This window comes from Saccopteryx bilineata, chromosome 3 (assembly GCF_036850765.1).
Source record: "Saccopteryx bilineata isolate mSacBil1 chromosome 3, mSacBil1_pri_phased_curated, whole genome shotgun sequence".
NCBI lineage: Eukaryota > Metazoa > Chordata > Mammalia > Chiroptera > Emballonuridae > Saccopteryx > Saccopteryx bilineata.
The window spans coordinates 297,718,696-297,737,603 of NC_089492.1; the positions used below are offsets into that span (position 1 = coordinate 297,718,696).

Here is an 18,908-nt window from a genome sequence, read left to right on the forward strand (position 1 = left end):
AAGAAGAGTGCCCGGGATGCATTAGTGAGAGTGGGGAGTGGGATGGTCAGGGGAGGTGACAGGGTGTTGTGTTGGGTTTGGGCGTTCAGGAGAGCAGCGCCTGTTCTCATTGCTGTGGGAATGTGTGGACGTCTGAGGGAGGACAGACAGGTGAAGACAGGAAAGTAATACAGTGTGGTCTCCCTGTAGGAGCACTTTTGGCTGACTCCAGTGAGGAAGGACAGGAGAGTGTGGCCTTTTCAGCGTTTCCAGGTCCTGTCTGTGACTGTGGTGGAAGTGGATAGAGGGGCTGTGTGGACACCTGTGGTGGCACATTCTCAAAATGCAGACTTGACTCCTCAACGTATTGTTGCCTGAGTAAATAAGCAGGAGCCGGACCAGGACAGAATGGCTGCATCTCAGGTAAGCCATATATCCTGGGCAAAGGCGGTGTTTGCTTTTTCTTCTAAATTCACTGGATTTAGGACCTGAAACCTTAATTCTCTATTTCTGATGTGTCTGTCTATTGAGGCATGAACAATTCCCACCATGAATTAATGCCCTTCCACTACTGGAAACATCCCCTTTGTGACACATCAACATGGGAGGGCACCTGTGTCGAAATTCCTTATGGGGTCAGGTCAGAGGCTCAGAGTATCAGTGAAGCAGGGAATGTAGTCTATAGATTCATGTGGCTGCAGGGTCAGGTCCTCAGGTCAGGGGTAAGGAACTGCACTTTCTATGGCTCAGAATACTTGACGAAGTTCTGACAGAGAAGAGCAGCTAGAAGAGACATGGTCACGAGATTGCTGCAAAAGACTCGCTATTTAAAGGGAGTGTTAAAGATCGGAACCTGGGGGGAAACGTTCGATGGACATTTGCAAAAATTGTAGATTATGTTTATAGATAGTAAATTTTCAGATAAAATTGTGGTTGCTGTGCATACTGTTCTATGAAAACAATAAATTTCATAAAACTATTTGACCTCAAGGTCATGTATGAATTTCTTCCTGGGTATTTTTTCCCTGTGCTATTGAGAAGTATGACATGGGGACTCAAGACATTAGCGTCACTAGTAAAAAGTGAGCTCTTTAAATGTGTGGAAACACAGTTCCCTTCCCAGAACTCCTGAGTGAGTATCAGCAGTTTTAGCAAACTGCAGTTTATTGTCCACATCAAAATTGAAGAAGTAGTTACATTTCCAACTGACCCTGACTTTTTCAGCTGAGAAATATACACGGCTGAGAGTGAATGATACAAATCCACATGCCTGTGTTAATACTTTAATTTTATAAATTGATTTACTGATTGGTTTAGCGAGAGAAAAACAAGAATTTGCTGTTTTACTTGTTTCTGTATTCATTGTTTGATTTTTGGATGTGCCCTGACTGGGGGTCGGATCTTCAGCCTGGCATATTAGGATAATGCTCTAACTGACTGAGCTACCCAAACCGGATGATGCCTTAATTTTAAAATTTATATTTCTGGTCAGTTGGCTCCACTGTAGAGCATCTGCCCAGTGTGTGGAAATCCTGGGTTTAATTCTTGGTCAGGGCACACAAGAGAAGCGACCATCTGCTTCTCTACCATTCCCCATTCTTTTTTTCATTTACTATCTTTTTTCTTTTTCTCTTTCTCTTTCTCTTTCTCTTCCCTTTCTGTCACCGTTGCTCAAATGATTCAAGCAAGTTGACTCTGGGTGCTGAGGATGTCTCCACGGCCTTGCCTCAGCTGCTAAAATGGCTTGGTTGCCGAGCAATGAAGCAGTGGTCCCAGATGGGCACAACATTGCTTAGTAGGGAGCTAGCCAGGCGATCCTGGTTGAGGTGCATGTGGGATTCAGGTTCTCTGCCTCCTTGCCTCTCACTTAATAAAATTAAATAAATTTTAAAATATATTTTTCTGAAAAATAAACTCTGTGTAGTGTATTTGTAGAGGGGTGTTATCCTCTTTATTAAATGTTGGAATGTATGTTAAAGAATATTACTGTGTGTAAAAGAAAAAAAAAACAGAAAAAAACTTTTTTTTGTGAGAGACAGGCAGGCAGGTAGAGACGGACTAATAGTATTGTAAGGTACCAAAAAGACACCCCTGTTCCCAAATTCAACAATTTGGACAATTCGGCAGAGAAATCGAGGAGGTAGGTAAAGCAACTCTTTTTGCTTTACTGAATTTTCTGACTTTCCTCTGAATTCTTTTTTTTTTTTTTTCCTGCACTGTGACAGTCAGGTCTCTTTAATACCTTCCCCCCCTTTTTTTTTTTTTGGTAGTTTTATTTTTTTATTTATTTTTTTAAATCTTATTTTTATTAATTTTAATGCAGTGACATTGATAAATCAGGGTACATATGTTCCAAGAAAACATCTCCAGATTATTTTGACCTTTGATTATGCTGCATACCCCTCACTCAAAGTCAAATCGTCCTCCGTCACCTTCTATCTGGTTTTCTTTGTTCCCCTACTCTCCCCCCACTCCCTCCCTCTCCTTCCTCGCCCCTTCCCCACCCCTCCACCCCACGCCCTGTTACCATCACATTCTTGTCCATGTCTCTAAGTCTCATTTTTATGTCCCATCTATGCATTGGTTCATACAGTTCTTAGGTTTTTTCTAATTTACTTATTTCACTCTGTATAATGTTATCATCCTCTGAATTCTTGCTTTTGCTTTCCTGTGTGGGACTAGAAGTAGGGAGAGTGGATTTGGGGGCTTTGCTGAGTTGTAACTCCGGAGATATGGAACTCTGGTGGAGTAGGTAGGGCCTTCAAAACTACTTTGCTGTTTGTAACTAGTCTATAGTCTTTGTGTTTTGGGGTGCTGCCAAATAGATCAGACGTGGTCGGCATGTTTGCAGTATGCTCTCCAAGACCAAGACGTCAGTGGAGAGTTTCTGGGTCCTGCCCAGGTTTTGCTAGGAGAGGGACTTCTGGTTATACTCTGGAAGGACGAGTATTGGGATTGGGTCCTGCTTGAGGCTCTTGGGGATATCTGTTTCTCTAAAAGAGGTACTGGTGGAGACTTCTTCCTGCCTAGGACTTCCAGAGATATCTAGTTGAGGCTCTCAGTAAAGTGCCATTTAGTGGGGTCAATTGTTTCTGGTCTGGGAGGAACTGAGTGGACCAGGTCCACCAGTTCTGCCCGTGCTCCCAGAAACTTCTCTGTGTTTGTCGAGATCTCATTCTTTTCCTTTCTTTTGTCTAAAATTCCTGAATTTAAGACTAAAGTCCTTGCAGGGATGCAGCCTTCATACACCTGAGAGGCCACAAGGGGGAGCCCTTTCCTCATCTGTGAAAGTGCGCGCCCACACAGGTCTAAGTCGTTTGTTTAATGTCTAAATGTGTCTTCTTTAAGGCCTGGCTTGAGTCTTTTGTGTCAAGACTAGAAGCCTCTGACTAAAAAGCAATCTTTTTTTTTTTTTTTTTTTTTTCATTTTTCTGAAGCTGGAAACGGAGAGACAGTCAGACAGACTCCCGCATGCGCCCGACCGGGATCCACCCGGCACGCCCACCATGGGGCGAAGCTCTGCCCACCAGGGGGCGATGCTCTGCCCATCCTGGGTGTCACCATGTTGCGACCAGAGCCACTCTAGCGCCTGAGGCAGAGGCCACAGAGCCATCCCCAGCGCCCGGGCCATCTTTGCTCCAATGGAGCCTTGGCTGCGGGAGGGGAAGAGAGAGACAGAGAGGAAAGCGCAGCGGAGGGGTGGAGAAGCAAATGGGCGCTTCTCCTGTGTGCCCTTGCCGGGAATCAAACCCGGGTCCTCCACACGCTAGGCCGACGCTCTACCGCTGAGCCAACCGGCCAGGGCCTAAAAAGCAATCTTAATTGGCGAATTGTTGTTCTCTTTGTTCTCAAATTCTAGCTTCGGGGCGCTCTGTTAGGTCTCCTCTGCAGGAAATTATTCTGTTCTGTTGGCTTCTTCACCTTGTCTTGTGTAATAATTAATATCCCTATAGTCAAACACCCTTTTGTTATGGGTGCTAGTTAATTATCTGTCTTATCTTTCTTGTTTTATCGATGCACTAGTTTCTGGATTTTTCTGAAGTAGTTTTAATTTTGTAATTCATGGCCTTGGTTATTGAATATGGGAGGAGGGGCCAGTTCACAGAAGACCCCGTTAGGTTGTCTTTTAAAGCACTTTCAAGAAGCTTATGGAGATGGCTGTGAATACGGAATTAAATGGTCCAAGAAAAGGCTACGCTATCTCTGTGAATCAAAATGGCCTATTTTCGGAATACAATGGCCAGCAAAGGGAACCTTTAATCTCCAGCTAGTAAAGGAAGTCTGGAATATCGTAACTGAGGATCCAGGTTACCCTGATCAATTTCCATACATTGATCAATGGCTAAATTTAACATCAGATCCCCCACAATGGCTAAAAGCTTGTTCAATACAGAAAGGGCACTACGTCTTCCTAGTATGGCCAGACATATCTAAGACAGAAAAGGGATTCGAGAGAAAGAATTAGAACTCAGTTAGAAAGAAGTCAATATGCGTATTGCAATAGGGAATATGGCCAGGAAAGTGTTTCTCCAGCCTCTATGGGAAAGGGCTGGCAAGTAAGCGATTTAGGTGAGAGAAGAGAGAAAAACCGAGCTGGGATGCGGGGTGTGCGGAACGATGGAGTGGGGGCAAGGCCGTGGAGAGAAGAACGTAGACATGCCTCCCCCTCCCCTAGCCGTGCTCCCGCCCTCGCCACCACAGCGCACCGAAGCAGGAGGCCACGCGCCAAGAGGCAAGCCCTGCCACCTCCAGACACACGGTAGCCTAGGGTTCACCTTTCTGTGTGCAGAGCGACGGGGAGAGAGCGACAAATTAAGGGTAAGGTGACAAAAATATAGACTAGAAACTAGTTTCAAATATCCGCCTACTGACCAAAAGAAGTTTTGCCCATTTAGAAAATACAGGATAGGAATAATATTAAAATTAGAACTTTGCTTTAGAAAAATCTTAAAGGAAAGAAAAGAATTTAGAAATTAACCATGGATGTAGACCTTACTAATTAATTGGCAGTTTATTAAATTAAATTGCAGCTCCAGAAGGAGTAATAGAATCATGAGTAATAGGATTATAGGGAATAGAATTATTAGAAATAAGCCCCCCGTGGGTTGGGGATAGTGGCTTGTTGCCCTCCACTAGTGTAAAAAATTAGAGAAAAATTCCAACACTCTCCTTCAGGGCCAAGGGGAAGTTGGAGTCTCTCCAAGCCTCTCAGTTACGTAGAAGGCCTGGGGTTCATAAGGGAGACCCACTGCATTAGCCATAATAGTAAAAATTGTAAAAACAATTTTCAGGGAATTGCGGAAAAAATTGGAAACCTCATATAGGCTAAAGCAGCCCACTGTTAGGAAGGTAAATTTATAAAAATTGTATTTTAATTTGCTGCTTTTATTGTAAAAGATAAAGCTAAACAGATGCTCGGGGAGGGAATGAAAGTCGGCTTGGTTTTTGGAAATGCTAGGTCCAAACGCCCGCCTGTCCGCGCCACCTCTCCCATGGCAACTGTGTCCCTAATCTGACGGCAAAGGAGAAGGGAACGGGAGCCTGGGAAGGATGGGCACCGCTTTGGGAACTGAGCCCGGAGCCTCGCCGCTGCTGCCATCCTGCACTTGGCCAGGATCGGGTTCAGTCAGCCCTCGGGTTGTGCAAAGAGGGACAGACACATCGGATGCCTCTTCCTTTTCCCTCTTTTCCTAAGAACTCTGGTCAGCAAACTACCATTTGCAAACAGCTCACGGCCCACAAAAGGCCTTTTTGCCCTCTTAGGTATAGCTCTCCAACGGAGTGCCAATTGTGGGCACTGTCTCAATAGGGACAGTGCCTACATATATAGTTCAAATTTAAATGGGCTCTTAAAAGAAGTTTCAGTTATTATACTGTTAATAATTGGCTCTATTAATTAATAGGTTTTCTGACCACTGGATTAGGAGGGGTGACTTGTTGTTCCCCCAGTGTTGTGTAAAAAAAGATATTTTCCATGTTAGAAATATGTTATTTCAAAAGCCTTTGTTAATTTTCATTTGCTGTTTTATAGCCCTGTGATATTCAAATCTTAGTTTAAATATTAAGAATAGTTAATAATGTCTTTTATATAATGTTTAATTTATTATCATTTTGAAACAACATTGTTTAATGCTAGGTAATATAAGAAAAGAAGTCATATCCTGGAACTCCTACAAATCTATTTTATCATGCTTTTGTTAAAATTTCTTTTGAATGCTAATGTACTCAGTTATTCAGCAGCGAACAGAACAGACTCAGGAATTCTAAAGGAGACACCAAACCAACCTGTTTCTCCTGCAAGATTTTATTCTCTTTTGTTTAATCCAGCTAATAATGTTGTCCTTTGTCTTTTTCCAAGAGTTTATATAGACAGGAAAAGAACCTTAAGCCCTTCAGTGAGATCTTCTGAGCATGGCTTTTAAGGTCTATAATAGGGGTTGGGAAACTTTTTGTCTGAGAGAGCCATGAATACCACATATTTTAAAATGTAATTCTGTGAGAGCCATACAACGACCCGTGTACGTTATGCATTATTCAATAAAAATTTGGTGTTGTCCCAGAGGACAGCTGTGATTGGCTCCAGCCTCCCACAACCATGAACAAGAGCGGTAGGAAATGAATGGATTGTAATACATGAGAATGTTTTGTTTTATTTATTTATTTATTTATTTATTTACAGAGACAGAGAGTCAGAAAGAGGGATAGATACGGACAGACAGACAGGAACAGAGAGAGATGAGAAGCATCAATCATTAGTTTTTTGTTGCAACACCCCAGTTGTTCATTGATTGCTCTTTCTTATGTGCCCTAACCATGGGCCTTAAGCAGACCAAGCAACCCCTTGCTCAAGCCAGTGACCTTGGGTCCAAGCTAGTGAGCTTTACTCAAAACAGATGAGCCCACGCTCAAGCTGGCAACCTCAAGGTTTTGAACCTGGGTCCTCTGCATCCCAATCTGATGCTCTACCCACTGTGCCACCACCTGGTCAGGCTGTTTTATATATATATATTTTTTTTGTCATTTATTTCTGCTCTGATCTTTTTTTTTCTTTTAATTATTTTTATTTATTCATTTTAGAGAAGAGAGACAGAGAGAGAAAGGGGGGGAGGAGCAGAAAGCATCAACTCCCATATGTGCCTTGACCAGGCAAGCCCAGGGTTTTGAACCAGTGACCTCAGCATTCCAGGTCGATGCTTTATCCACTGCGCCACCACAGGTCAGGCCTGTTTTATATTTTTAACATTATTATTTTTATTAAAGATTTGTCTGCAAGCCAGATGCAGCCATCAAAAGAGCCACATCTGGCTCACTAGCCATAGGTTACAGACCCCTGGTCTATAATGACCAAGAGAGGAAACAGGAAAAGGCAAGTGGAGCCCAAAAGAGATCAGGAAAGATACCAGTTTTGGGTATATGCTCTTAAAGGCTTCAATTCCCCAAAAGGGCTTCATAGAATTCCATCAGGGCCCTGCTTCAAGAGTGGAAATTTCATTGAGCTGAGGCCTGCCAGGCTTCTCAACCCCCAACCAGGGGACATGCCTTTGCTGTGGGAAAAGGAGACACGAGAAAATAAAGCTGCCCCCTTGCTCCGTGGAGGGAGGGTTCAGTCTTTTCCAACCCTTTCCAGCTTCCTGTGACCTGACCTTGCCTAGACTGCTGGATCCTGCCACTGCAGGATTAAAGGTGCCCAAGGCCATTGACCCCCCCCCCCATCTCATGACACCATTTATGAGCCTAGGGAATTTCTTCCAAGTAGCAGGTAAACTGATCTCATTTCTTGTAAACACGAGGGCCATTTACTGTGCCTTGCCTGAATATTTGTTTAATTTATCTCTCGAAGATCTCTACTGTGGGTATTAACAGTCTAATTTCTGTCACTTTGTTTAATGTATAGTGTTTTCTTTATTCCTCTTGTCTCAATGCCCCATGCCTATTGTAGAGTGGGACCTGCTCCTAATTCCTGCTAGAAACATTAATCATTAGGACATAGACTCTAGCTGCAAAGTGTAGAAATATGACCACAGTTCCAGTGCCTTGTAGATTTTTCCTATGTATGACTCATGCTCTTCAGGACATTTCTCAGACTGAAATAGAAATTGGGTTTCATTTGTCAGTAATATAAAGCAGCAATAGTGTCAACATAGACTTAGTAAAATTACATTAACGTGTTAAGAACATTTGTGACTAAGAATTTTATTTTGGATCCTGTTATGTTAGTTAGAACTTTATTTCATTTAATAGTCTAATAGGCTTTAGTCACTTTATTGTATTAGGACACTTGTTATAGTATTTGTTAACATTAGTAGTTTGAATTTTATTGTTTATTTTATATTTTTATAGTCTGCTTCAAAATTGGGAATTCAAATAAATAGGAATTCAAATAGAAAAATGCCACCCAAAACCAGTGGGGTTTTCGGACCCTTATTGCCAAAGGTTTATTCAAAACCAATTAGAAAAAGATTTTACCAACAGAAAAAGAATTTTCCCAGGTAAACATTTATTTTTATTTTTTATTTTTATTTTTATATTTTTCTGAAGCTGGAAACGGGGAGAGACAGTCAGACAGACTCCCGCATGCGCCCGACCAGGATCCACCCGGCACGCCCACCAGGGGCGAAGCTCTGCCCACCAGGGGGCGATGCTCTGCCCCTCCGGGGCATCGCTCTGCCGCGACCAGAGCCACTCTAGCGCCTGGGGCAGAGGCCAAGGAGCCATCCCCAGCGCCCGGGCCATCTTTGCTCCAATGGAGCCTTTGCTGCAGGAGGGGAAGAGAGAGACAGAGAGGAAGGAGGGGGTGGGGGTGGAGAAGCAAATGGGCGCTTCTCCTATGTGCCCTGGCCGGGAATCGAACCTGGGTCCCCCGCACGCCAGGCCGACGCTCTACCGCTGAGCCAATCGGCCAGGGCCCCCAGGTAAACATTTAGAAATAGACTTTAATAAATAATTGACAAATAAATAAAAGCTTTTTCTTTTAAACTAGGCTACAGTAACAATTTTTAGGAAATTACTATATAGGATTCATTCCAGGTTTAGCTTGACCATTCTGTATTGGGCCTACATTTGTATCCACAGTCTCAAAGCTAGTAGGAAAGGAACCCAATATTAATTAGAAACTAATTTGAAGTTACATTGTTCTCACAGGCCCCAAAGGTCCAGGGCAAGTAAAATGCATGAATCAAATAGTAAAGGAAACGTAACCACCCCTTCTTTACGTACTTGTAGGATTTATAGGTTACTCAGCAAACTGTTCAAAAAATTGTCCGAAGGCAATTCCAACATTACTAGGAGATCCAGTGCCTCACCCAAGGACTGGCTCCCACGTGGATGGGTCCACACACTGTGATCCTGACTCCTCCCACTGCTGCCAAAATAGAAGGCTTGCCTCACTCCAACCACAAACCGGAAGCTGGTTGGTCTACGTACGGCTAATGTATGAAGAAACTCACTAAGGACTCCTTTTTAATCAGACTTTAGAAAAAGGGAAACTAGGGTAAAACGAAAGCCAACTTAATTGTCACTAAAGGTTAAAGCTTTTAAAATTAAGAGTTCGACTAAAAGTAAATTATTATAGAAGCCAGTTAATTTTATGTAAGTTGCAAAAGGTTTGTGCAGTTTATGGGAAATCAATCAGTAATATTTGTTTCTTTAGTGAACTGTATTGCTATTAATACTGTCTGTTAAATATCTATTACATGGCATAAGTTAGTATTTTCTACACAACAGCTTCATGCTCTTCAGTAAATTAAGTCAAGGATTTAACTTAGGAAATAAAACCAATGGGGATTGTTGTAAGGTACCAAAAAGCTACAGAATTAATATTAATATTTTAGGAAGCTTAAAGAACATTTTATTAATTTGGGCTAGGTGTGCAGAGAGATTTTGTAAGTGATTTTTGTACTTGTGTGATTAGCATCAAACCAGGATGGCTGATAGCATTGTATTGTAAATGAAGAGGGGAAGGAGATTTGGATTCTCTTACCTCTCTCCTGGCAGCTGTAAGGAAATAGGTGAATAACTAGGCAGGTGCAGGAAGAGAAAGATTTAAATAAACCTTTTCTTATAATGATGGGCCATTTACAGGCATTTGTCCCATGGAAACTACGCCTCCCCTCCTGAAAGCATGTGGTTGGTGTATGTATCTCTAGACAAAGGAATAGCAAATGAACACTAGAAAATATAGGAATATCTTTTAATATGTAAAGTGCCATTTTTACCATTGTGTTACCTTGTAAGTTTTATTGTATAGAAACATTTTTTATGAGTCCTGTAGACAAATGTTATAAACTTGCTAATGAATGTGTCCCATCCCCTCTTCATCCTTTTCCCCAAACCTGTATAGGTGAAAACAAAGGTTATAAGCTTATGCTGTGATGTCAGGCTTTTTCCCCACCCATGTATAATTAAGGGTATATGACCAACCCCTAGAATATTATAGAGACACACAATTTGGGACTGCTGCCCCGTGTAAGCAATATGCATTTGGCATATTTAATAAATTTTCTCCTTTAATAAAACTCTTCAAAATTCATCTGGACTGGGTGTTCTACATGAATTTGATGAAATGATGTATAATGCCTTTCAGAATCTGGGGTGCAGTACTTCATAACAATAGGAAGGGAGAGAGATGAGAAACATCAATCTTTTGTTAAGGCTCCTTAGTTTTTCATTGATGGCTTTCTCATACATGCCTTGTGTGTGGGGGGCTACAGCAGACCAAGAGACCCCTTACTCAAGCCAGTGAGCAGGTCATGTCTATGATCCCATGCTCAAGTCAGTGATGCCACACTCAAGCTGGATGAACCAGTGCTCAATCCAGTGACCTCGGGATTTTAAACCTAGATTGTCTGCATCCTGTTTGTGCTCTATCTACTGCGCCACCACTAGGTCAAGCCAAAAAAGACATTTAAAAAATGTTAGTAGGTGAAAAATGATACTACTGGATAATTCAGGATTCTTTTCTAGGTCAAAGCCACCTCTCCTGTGTTTTCCAGTTGGGTGACATTATGAACCCTGTCCATGACCTATGGCAATGTGTCCTTTATTTCAGGGGACTTTGACCTTCAGGGATGTGGCTGTGGATTTCTCTCAGGAGGAGTGGGAATGCCTGGACCCAGCTCAGCGGACACTGTACATGGATGTGATGTTGGAGAACTACATAAACTTGGTCTCCCTGGGTGAGGATGACTTTCTTTCAGAGTTTATTCTACATCCACAGTGTTTTGTTTTCTTCCTTAGGAGAACATCTCTTTTAAGCTTCTGCCTTGAATGGCTGGATTCAGACCTGCCCTCAGGAAACTAATATGGGGGTTTGCTAATATAGGAAGAAAGGCTTCATGCTGTACATTAATCAGAAGTCAGTGTCTGAAAACTTTTATATTGTCTAGAATAATTAAGATGTAACAGAAAACAGTATTTTGGAAATCAATTTCTGTAATATTCTGCCATGTCTTCTCAACTGGGGATAAACTGGATTGGAAATTGAAGACTCTCTGTCAAAACTTAATGTTTCCTTTTTTAATAAGTGTGTTTTGCTGTTTGTAAATCAATCCTGGTCCTTTTTATTTTTCTTTTTTGTTTTTACCCTTGAGACAGGGAGAGACAGAGTATGGGAGAGAAGTGAGAAACATCAACTTGTATTTCTGTCACTATAGCTTCTCAGTGGTTTCTTCTCATATGTGTCCTGAACTCAGGGCTCAAGTCATGCCAGTGAACTTTTAATTATTTTTAAAATTCATTTTAAAGAGGAGAGGGAGAGAGTGAGAAAGGAGGAGGAGGAGGAAGCATCAACTCCCATATGTGCCTTAACCAGACAAGCGCAGGGTTTCTAAGCAGCAACCTCAGTGTTCCAGGTTGACACTTTATCCACAGCACCACCACAGGGCAGGTGCCCGTGACCTTTCTCACACCAGTCACCATGGAATCATGTCATGCTCAAGCTGCTGATCTTGTGCTGTAGCTGGTGAGCCTGCACTCAAGCCAGTTTCAAACTTGGGACCTCAGTGTTCCAGGTCAGTACCCTTTTCAGTGTGTGCCACCATGTGTCAGGCTGTCCTAGTTCTCTTTTTTGAGCAAATATAGCAGTAGACTGTGGAGAAAAATGACAGTATCCTTCCACCCAGGTAGGTGGGATGAGGAGGCAGATGACACAGGTGAGAGACCTAAAGGTCACAGAGGAGGGCAGACCTTACAGTGTGGTTGGGAAGCTGCTGCAGTGGGAAGGGCTGTGAGAGGCCCAGGTGTATCTCTGTTGTCATAGAGGGATAGCTGGTCTCCAACACGTCCCGTGTTCCTGCTCTTTCTCAGGACACTGCTGTGGGGGCAGAGTCCTCCCCTTGGACTGTGAGGGCTGCTGTGGTCTGGTTCCTATTCCATTGTTTGGGGACCTGGGAAAACCTGTGCTCATAGCTGAGGAATTGTATGATAAGCTGTTTTTTTCTCATGTAGCAGTTTATGAAGGAAGTGGTTGAGATCCTGAAACTGGGTGCAGAAATTCTAGGAATCCTGGGACAGATGTCATGTTTTCAGGTTTGTCATTTCTAATCCCGTGGAGGTTTCCCTCGAGACCCTACAGAGTGTAGACTCAGTGGTTTCATCACAGCACAGGGCACCTCCACAATGTGCAGAGATCTAATTCTCTGTTTCACTTCAAAAGGTCCTTTTGTTTAGTATGAACTGTCATTAAAAATTTCCAGCCTGCATTTCATAATTCTCCACATTAGAGTGATTTCATGTCTCTATGTACATACTTCATTCAGTTCTTCAATAAGTTACTGCCATAGACGACTTCAGAGTGTTGCCCAGCAGGTAGGAAAGTGTCCGTTGTTACCTGCTTTCGTCATCACTGTCATTCTGTAATTCTCTCCTGTCCAGTCCGGAGCTGCCTGGACTGTGTCCTCTGTATTTTCACTTTCTGATTAGATTTTTGTCATAGTTGTGCTTTGAGATCTAGAAGTGCTAATACAATGTGCTAGAATGTTCATTATTGGCAAGAAATGAGTTACAGACTTACAAGCCTTTTAAATTTAGAAGGAGATTTATTTGTTCCTTAATTCAAGTTTACTTCAGGCAAAAACAATGATAAAGTTTTTCATCTGTTTACTCAGCATTCACCTTTAGCATGGTGTACTTAATCTAGAATGTTTAAAGATTATTTTTTTCAGCATTTTACAAATTTCTAATGAATTCTTTATTTAGAAATGAACTTTTTAAATTTCTTTTTTGCTCTGAGGTGCATTACAGCCTCTACATTTTGTGTAAAAGTGCTTGAAATATATTGAACCTGAAAAAATATTTCCCATGTCATTTAAATGTTACTGTATTACAACTATGCTTCATAGTTATTTTTGAATGATTTGGTTGCATTGTTTAAGAAATTTTTTTGCTGTATATTATCTGTCATAATGCAAACTATTTGCTGTTTTAGGGTACACTTACAACTTTAATTATATAGAATCAGCTTTTATAAGTGAACCTTTTATATAATATTCAGAATTCTGGAGATAAATTTATTCTTGTTTCGCATTTGTTTTTATTCAGTAGCATTTTTAATTGTTTTAGCTATTTTGCATAATGGTTAGACCGTCATGTACTTTACAGAGTTTGAAAGTGTTCCCTGTGATATTTCCAGGACCCAGCATAGTTATTATAATATTATTTACTGTATTCTCTATGCTGCACTTTACATCCCATGATCATTCTGTAACTCTCAATGTCGTCTCCTCTATTGCTTCATCTTTTTGACCCAGACTCTCAATTCCCCTCCCCTCTGGCAGTCAGTCATTACTCGGTTCTCTGTACCTGTGAGTCTGTTTGTGGTTTCTTTATAAATAAACTTTTTTTGTAAGGAGAGAAAGGGATATAGAGTGAAAGACTCCTGTATGTGCCTCAAAATGCATAAACCCAACAACCCTAGTCAGGGCCAGATGCACAAATCACAGAGCAAATGTCAGTGCCTGAGGGCAGCACTCGGACCTACTGAGCCATCATCATCACCCAGTGCCGATAGTCAAACCAGGCTAGCCCCTTGCTGCAGGAGGAGAAGGGAGAGAGAAGGAGAAGACCGAGGGAAGGGAAGCAGATGGTCACTGCTCATGTGTGTCCTGAGTAGGGTTTGATTCAAAACCTTCTGCACACCAGGCTGACCCTCTATCTACCGAGCTTGCTGGCCAGCGTTATATTGTTCTTTATATTCCATATATAAATGACATCATATAGTGCATGTCTGTATTTGCCTGAGTTATTTCACTTAGTACAATTCTGCCATATGTGTTTATGCTTTTGCAAATGCTATGATTTCATTCTTTATTAATATATTTATTCTTCACATTTATCGTTCACATTTTTTATCTTTTTTGCTCCTTTTAACTTTTTTGGGGGGGTGAGACAAGAAGGGAGAGAGTTTAGAAGCATCAACTCCTACTTCAGGCAGTTTTTAGTGGTTAACTGATTGCTTATTATATGTGCCTTGACCAGAGGACTCCAGCTTAGCCAATGACCCCTTGTTCAAGCCAGCAACTTTGTGTCAGAGCCAGTGACCTTGGGCTCAAGTTAGCAACTATGGGATCATGTAGATTATTCCATGTTCAAGTTGGTGACCTTGCGCACAAACTGATGAGCCAAGTTCAATCCTGGTGAGCTGGCTCTCAGAAAAGAAACCTGGGACCGCAGCTGGTACATTGAGCACAGAGTACTGTCATCTCTTGTCTCTCCAGAGAAGTGACTGAGAATTGGGAATTTTTCTTATACTCTTGCCATTGTGTGCCAGGATATTTCAGCAGCTATTGTCAGTAATGAAAGCAACTATACATCCCTCTCTGATGTCATGTGGTATGTCCATTCGCCTTTGTTTCATAACAAAATAAACATTTATTTTGTCTCTTTCAGCTATGCCATTAGAAGAGAGTCAGTCCTCAACTCTTACTATACATCAAAGAACTCACTCAGGAGAGACACCATACAAATGTAGAGAATGTGGCAAGGCCTTTACCCAATCCTCATCTCTTACTGACCATCAGAGAGTTCATACTGGAGAGGGATCTCATAAATGTTTAAAATGTGGCAAAACTTTTATCCAAAAATTACAACTTTGTGTACATCAAAGAATTCACACAGGAGAGAAACCATACACTTGTGGACAATGTGGCAAAGCCCTTAAGGATTCCTCAGCTCTTACTGTGCATCAAAGAATTCACACAGGAGAGAAAGTATACAAATGTAGAAAATGTGGCAAAGCCTTTAGCCGTTCCTCAGTTCTTACTAGACATCAAAGAATTCACACAGGAGAGAAACCATACAAATGTAGAGAATGTAACAAAGCCTTCAGCCAATGCTCAACTCTAACTATGCATCAAAGAAGTCACACAGAAGAAAAACCATATAAATGTAGAGAATGTGGCAAAGCCTTTATACGATCCTCAACTCTTACTGACCATCAGAAAATTCATACTGGCAAGAGATCTCACAAATGTTTAGAATGTGGCAAAACCTTTATCCGGAAATTACACCTTACTGTACATCAAAGAATTCACACTGGAGAGAAGCCATACAATTGCAGACAGTGTGGAAAAGCATTTAATGATTCCTCTACTCTAACTATACATCAAAGAACTCACACAGGAGAGAAACCATACAAATGTAGACAATGTAACAAAGCCTTTAGCCAATCCTCATCTCTTTATGTGCATCAAAGAACTCACACAGGAGAGAAACCATACAAATGTAGACAATGTAGCAAAGCCTTTAGTCAGTCTTCAGGTCTTACTGTGCATGAAAGAACTCACACAGGAGAGAAACCATACAAATGTAGACAATGTAGCAAAGCCTTTAGCCATTCCTCAGCTCTTATTGTACATCAAAGAATACACACAGGAGAGAAACCATACAAATGTAGAGAATGTGGCAAAGCCTTTATCGATTCCTCAGCTCTTAGTATGCATCGAAAAAATCACACAGGAGAGAAACCATACAAATGTTGAGAATGCGGCAAAGCCTACAGTTATTTCTCTGATCTTACTCTACATCAAGAAACTCACACATGAGAGAAGCCATACAAATGTAGAGAATGTGGCAAAGCCTTTATCGATTCCTCAGCTCTTAGTATGCATCGAAAAAATCACACAGGAGAGAAACCATACAAATGTTGAGAATGCGGCAAAGCCTACAGTTATTTCTCTGATCTTACTCTACATCAAGAAACTCGCACATGAGAGAAGCCATACAAATGTAGAGAATGTGGCAAAGCCTTTAGTCGCTCCTCAACTCTTACCATCAGAAAATTCATACTGGAGAGAGGACTCATCAATATTAAGAATGTGGCAAAACCTTTATTCGTAAATCAAATCTTTCACAACATCAAACAATTCACAAAGGAGAGAGGCCATAGAATTGCAAGCAATGTGGCAAAGTCTTCAGTGGTTCTACATCTCTTACCATACATCTAAGAACTCACACAGGAGATAAATCATATAAATGTATAGAATGTGGAAAAGCCTTTGAGGATTTCTCAACTCTTACTGTACATCAAAGACTTCACACAGGAGAGAAACCATACAAATGTAAAAAATGTGACAAAGCCTTTAGCCATTCTTCAACTCTTACTATGCATCAGAAAATTCATCCTAGAGAGCAGTCTCAAATATTTTTTTATTTTTTATTTTATTTATAATTTTATTTTTATTTTATTTTTTACAGAGACAGAGTGAGAGTCAGAGAGAGGGATAGATAGGGACACACAGGAACGGAGATAGATGAGAAGCATCAATCAGTTTTTCATTGCAACACCTTAGTTCATTGATTGCTTTCTTATATGTGAATTGACCATGGGCCTTCAGCCAACTGAATAACCCCTTGCTCGAGCCAGCGACCTTGGGTCCAAGCTGGTGAGCTTTTGCTCAAACCAGATGAGCCTACGCTCAAGCTGGTGACCTCGGGGTCTTGAACCTGGGTCCTTCGCATCCCAGTCTGATGCTCTATCCACTGCACTACCGCCTGGTCAGGCTTTGTTTTTAATAGAGAGAGGGATAGATAGGGATAGACAGGAACAGAGAGAGATAAGAAGCATCAATCATCAGTTTTTTCTTGCGACACCTTAGTTCAGGCATCCCCAAACTACAGCCCGCGGGCCGCATGCGGCCCCCTGAGGCCATTTATCCGGTCCCCCACCGCACTTCCGGAAGGGCCACCTCTTTCATTGGTGGTCAGTGAGAGGAGCACTGTATGTGGTGGCCCTCCAACAGTCTGAGGGACAGTGAACTGGCCCTCTGTGTAAAAAGTTTGGGGACCCCTGCTTGATTGCTTTCTCATATGTACCTTGACTGGGCCTTCAGCAGACTAACCCCTTGCTCGAGCCAGTGACCTTGGGTCCAAGCTGGTGAGCTTTGCTCAAACCAGATGAGCTTGCGCTCAAGCTGGCAACCTCAGGATCTCGAACTTGGTTCCTTCCACATCCCAGTCCGACACTATCCACTATGCCACTGCCTGGTCAGGCTCACAAATATTTAGATTGTGGCAAAACTTACTTCTGATCTCACACCTTACTGTACATCAAAGAGTTAACATGAGAGAGAAACCATATAATTGCACACAATGTTGTTAGGCTTTAACCAATCCTTAGCTTTTGCTAAGCATTGAAAAACTCACACAGGATAGAAACTACAAATGTATAGAGTGTGGCAATGCTTTTGGCCTTTTTCAGCTCTTGTTAAATGTCGGAAGATATATACAGAAGAGAGGTTTCATAAGTGTTTAGAATGTTGCAAAGATTTTAGCCATTCCTCAGTTCTTGCTAAATATTAGAAAATTTATACTGAAGGAGGTTTCATAAATAGTTAGAATGTGGCAAAACCTTAATCTGGAAATTACACTGTACTACACATCAAAGAAGTCACATGGGAGAGAAACCATACAAATGCAAACTGGCAATGCCTTTTGAAATTCATCAGCTCTTACTAACCATCAGAAAATTTATACTGAGGAGAGATCTTTTTGGGCAAATAAGTTTGTAAAATTTGTATTTTCTGATTTTGTTCACTTTTGTTGTTAAAATGGCACTGTTCTTGTGGATGACCGTCGCTCAGATGATGTGGCTAATTACTTTCACGCTTGGGAATGGGCTTATGTTAATGTGTGCTGGAGCAGGAATTGTTCCACCGAAAAGTTTTAATGAGAATAGCTAGGAGGCCATTTTAGAGGAGACCATGATGTTGTAGGACAGAGGCCACGTGGTGGTTGGATAGAAAGCAGTCAGATGGAGGCCTGGTAACGGAACAAAAGTGAGGGGCTTTTAAAGCTGGGCTGAACTGGTCATAGCCTTTGATTCTAGGAAAACTCGGATGTGTCAGTAGCTTTGTGAGCACTGAATGAATGGCTTCCGTTTCCTGTGTGTTTTTACTTGCCGGCTGAGTGTGGGGCTAGAAATAAAGAAAATGGCTCACCAGTTCTTGGCTCCGTTTTGTTTATTATGATCTATCCAAATCTACTGTAAACCTGCACGGGCCTTGCGGCAGCTGTGGTGCCCACAACTAGTGGACTTACCGGTCTCAAATGTTTAGAATGTGGCAAATCCTTTATGTGGAAGTCACAGTTAATTGTACATCAGAGGATTCATATGGGAGAGCAATCATACAAATGTAGAGAATGGTGAAGCCTTTTGAAGATCCTCAAATCTTACTCAGCATCAAAAGGTTCATACTGGTAAGAAGCTCTTTATTTTTATTTATTTATTTATTGGTATTTTTCTGAGGTGAGAAGCAGGGAGAGAGAAAGACAGACTCCCACATATTCCCACTGGGATCCACCCGGCAAGCCTATTAGGGGGTGATCCTCTGCTCATCCTTGGCATTGCTCTGTTACAACTGAAGCTATTCTAGCACCAGAGGTTGAGGCCATGGAGCCATCATCAGTGCCCAGGCCAACTTTGCTCCAATGGACCC

The 18,908-nt window shown here is 41.7% G+C and overlaps 2 protein-coding genes and 1 pseudogene across 2 annotated transcripts in view; 2 read left to right on the forward strand and 1 right to left on the reverse strand.

Annotated features, from left to right (window-relative positions):
• Positions 1 to 18,908, reverse strand: part of LOC136330136 (zinc finger protein ZFP2-like) — a 91,264-nt pseudogene that overhangs the window by 33,406 nt on the left and 38,950 nt on the right.
• Positions 189 to 18,908, forward strand: part of LOC136331912 (zinc finger protein 420-like) — a 320,698-nt gene continuing 301,978 nt past the window's right edge. The window contains 1 exon segment of the mRNA XM_066271080.1: positions 189 to 252. The gene's annotated coding sequence lies outside the window, so the exon portion shown is untranslated.
• Positions 251 to 18,412, forward strand: LOC136331902 (zinc finger protein 420-like). Its single transcript, XM_066271073.1, has 3 exons — positions 251 to 402; positions 11,027 to 11,153; positions 14,863 to 18,412. Exons 1-3 carry the CDS (start codon positions 388 to 390, stop codon positions 15,951 to 15,953), a joined length of 1,233 nt encoding a protein of 410 aa, XP_066127170.1. The 5' UTR covers positions 251 to 387; the 3' UTR covers positions 15,954 to 18,412.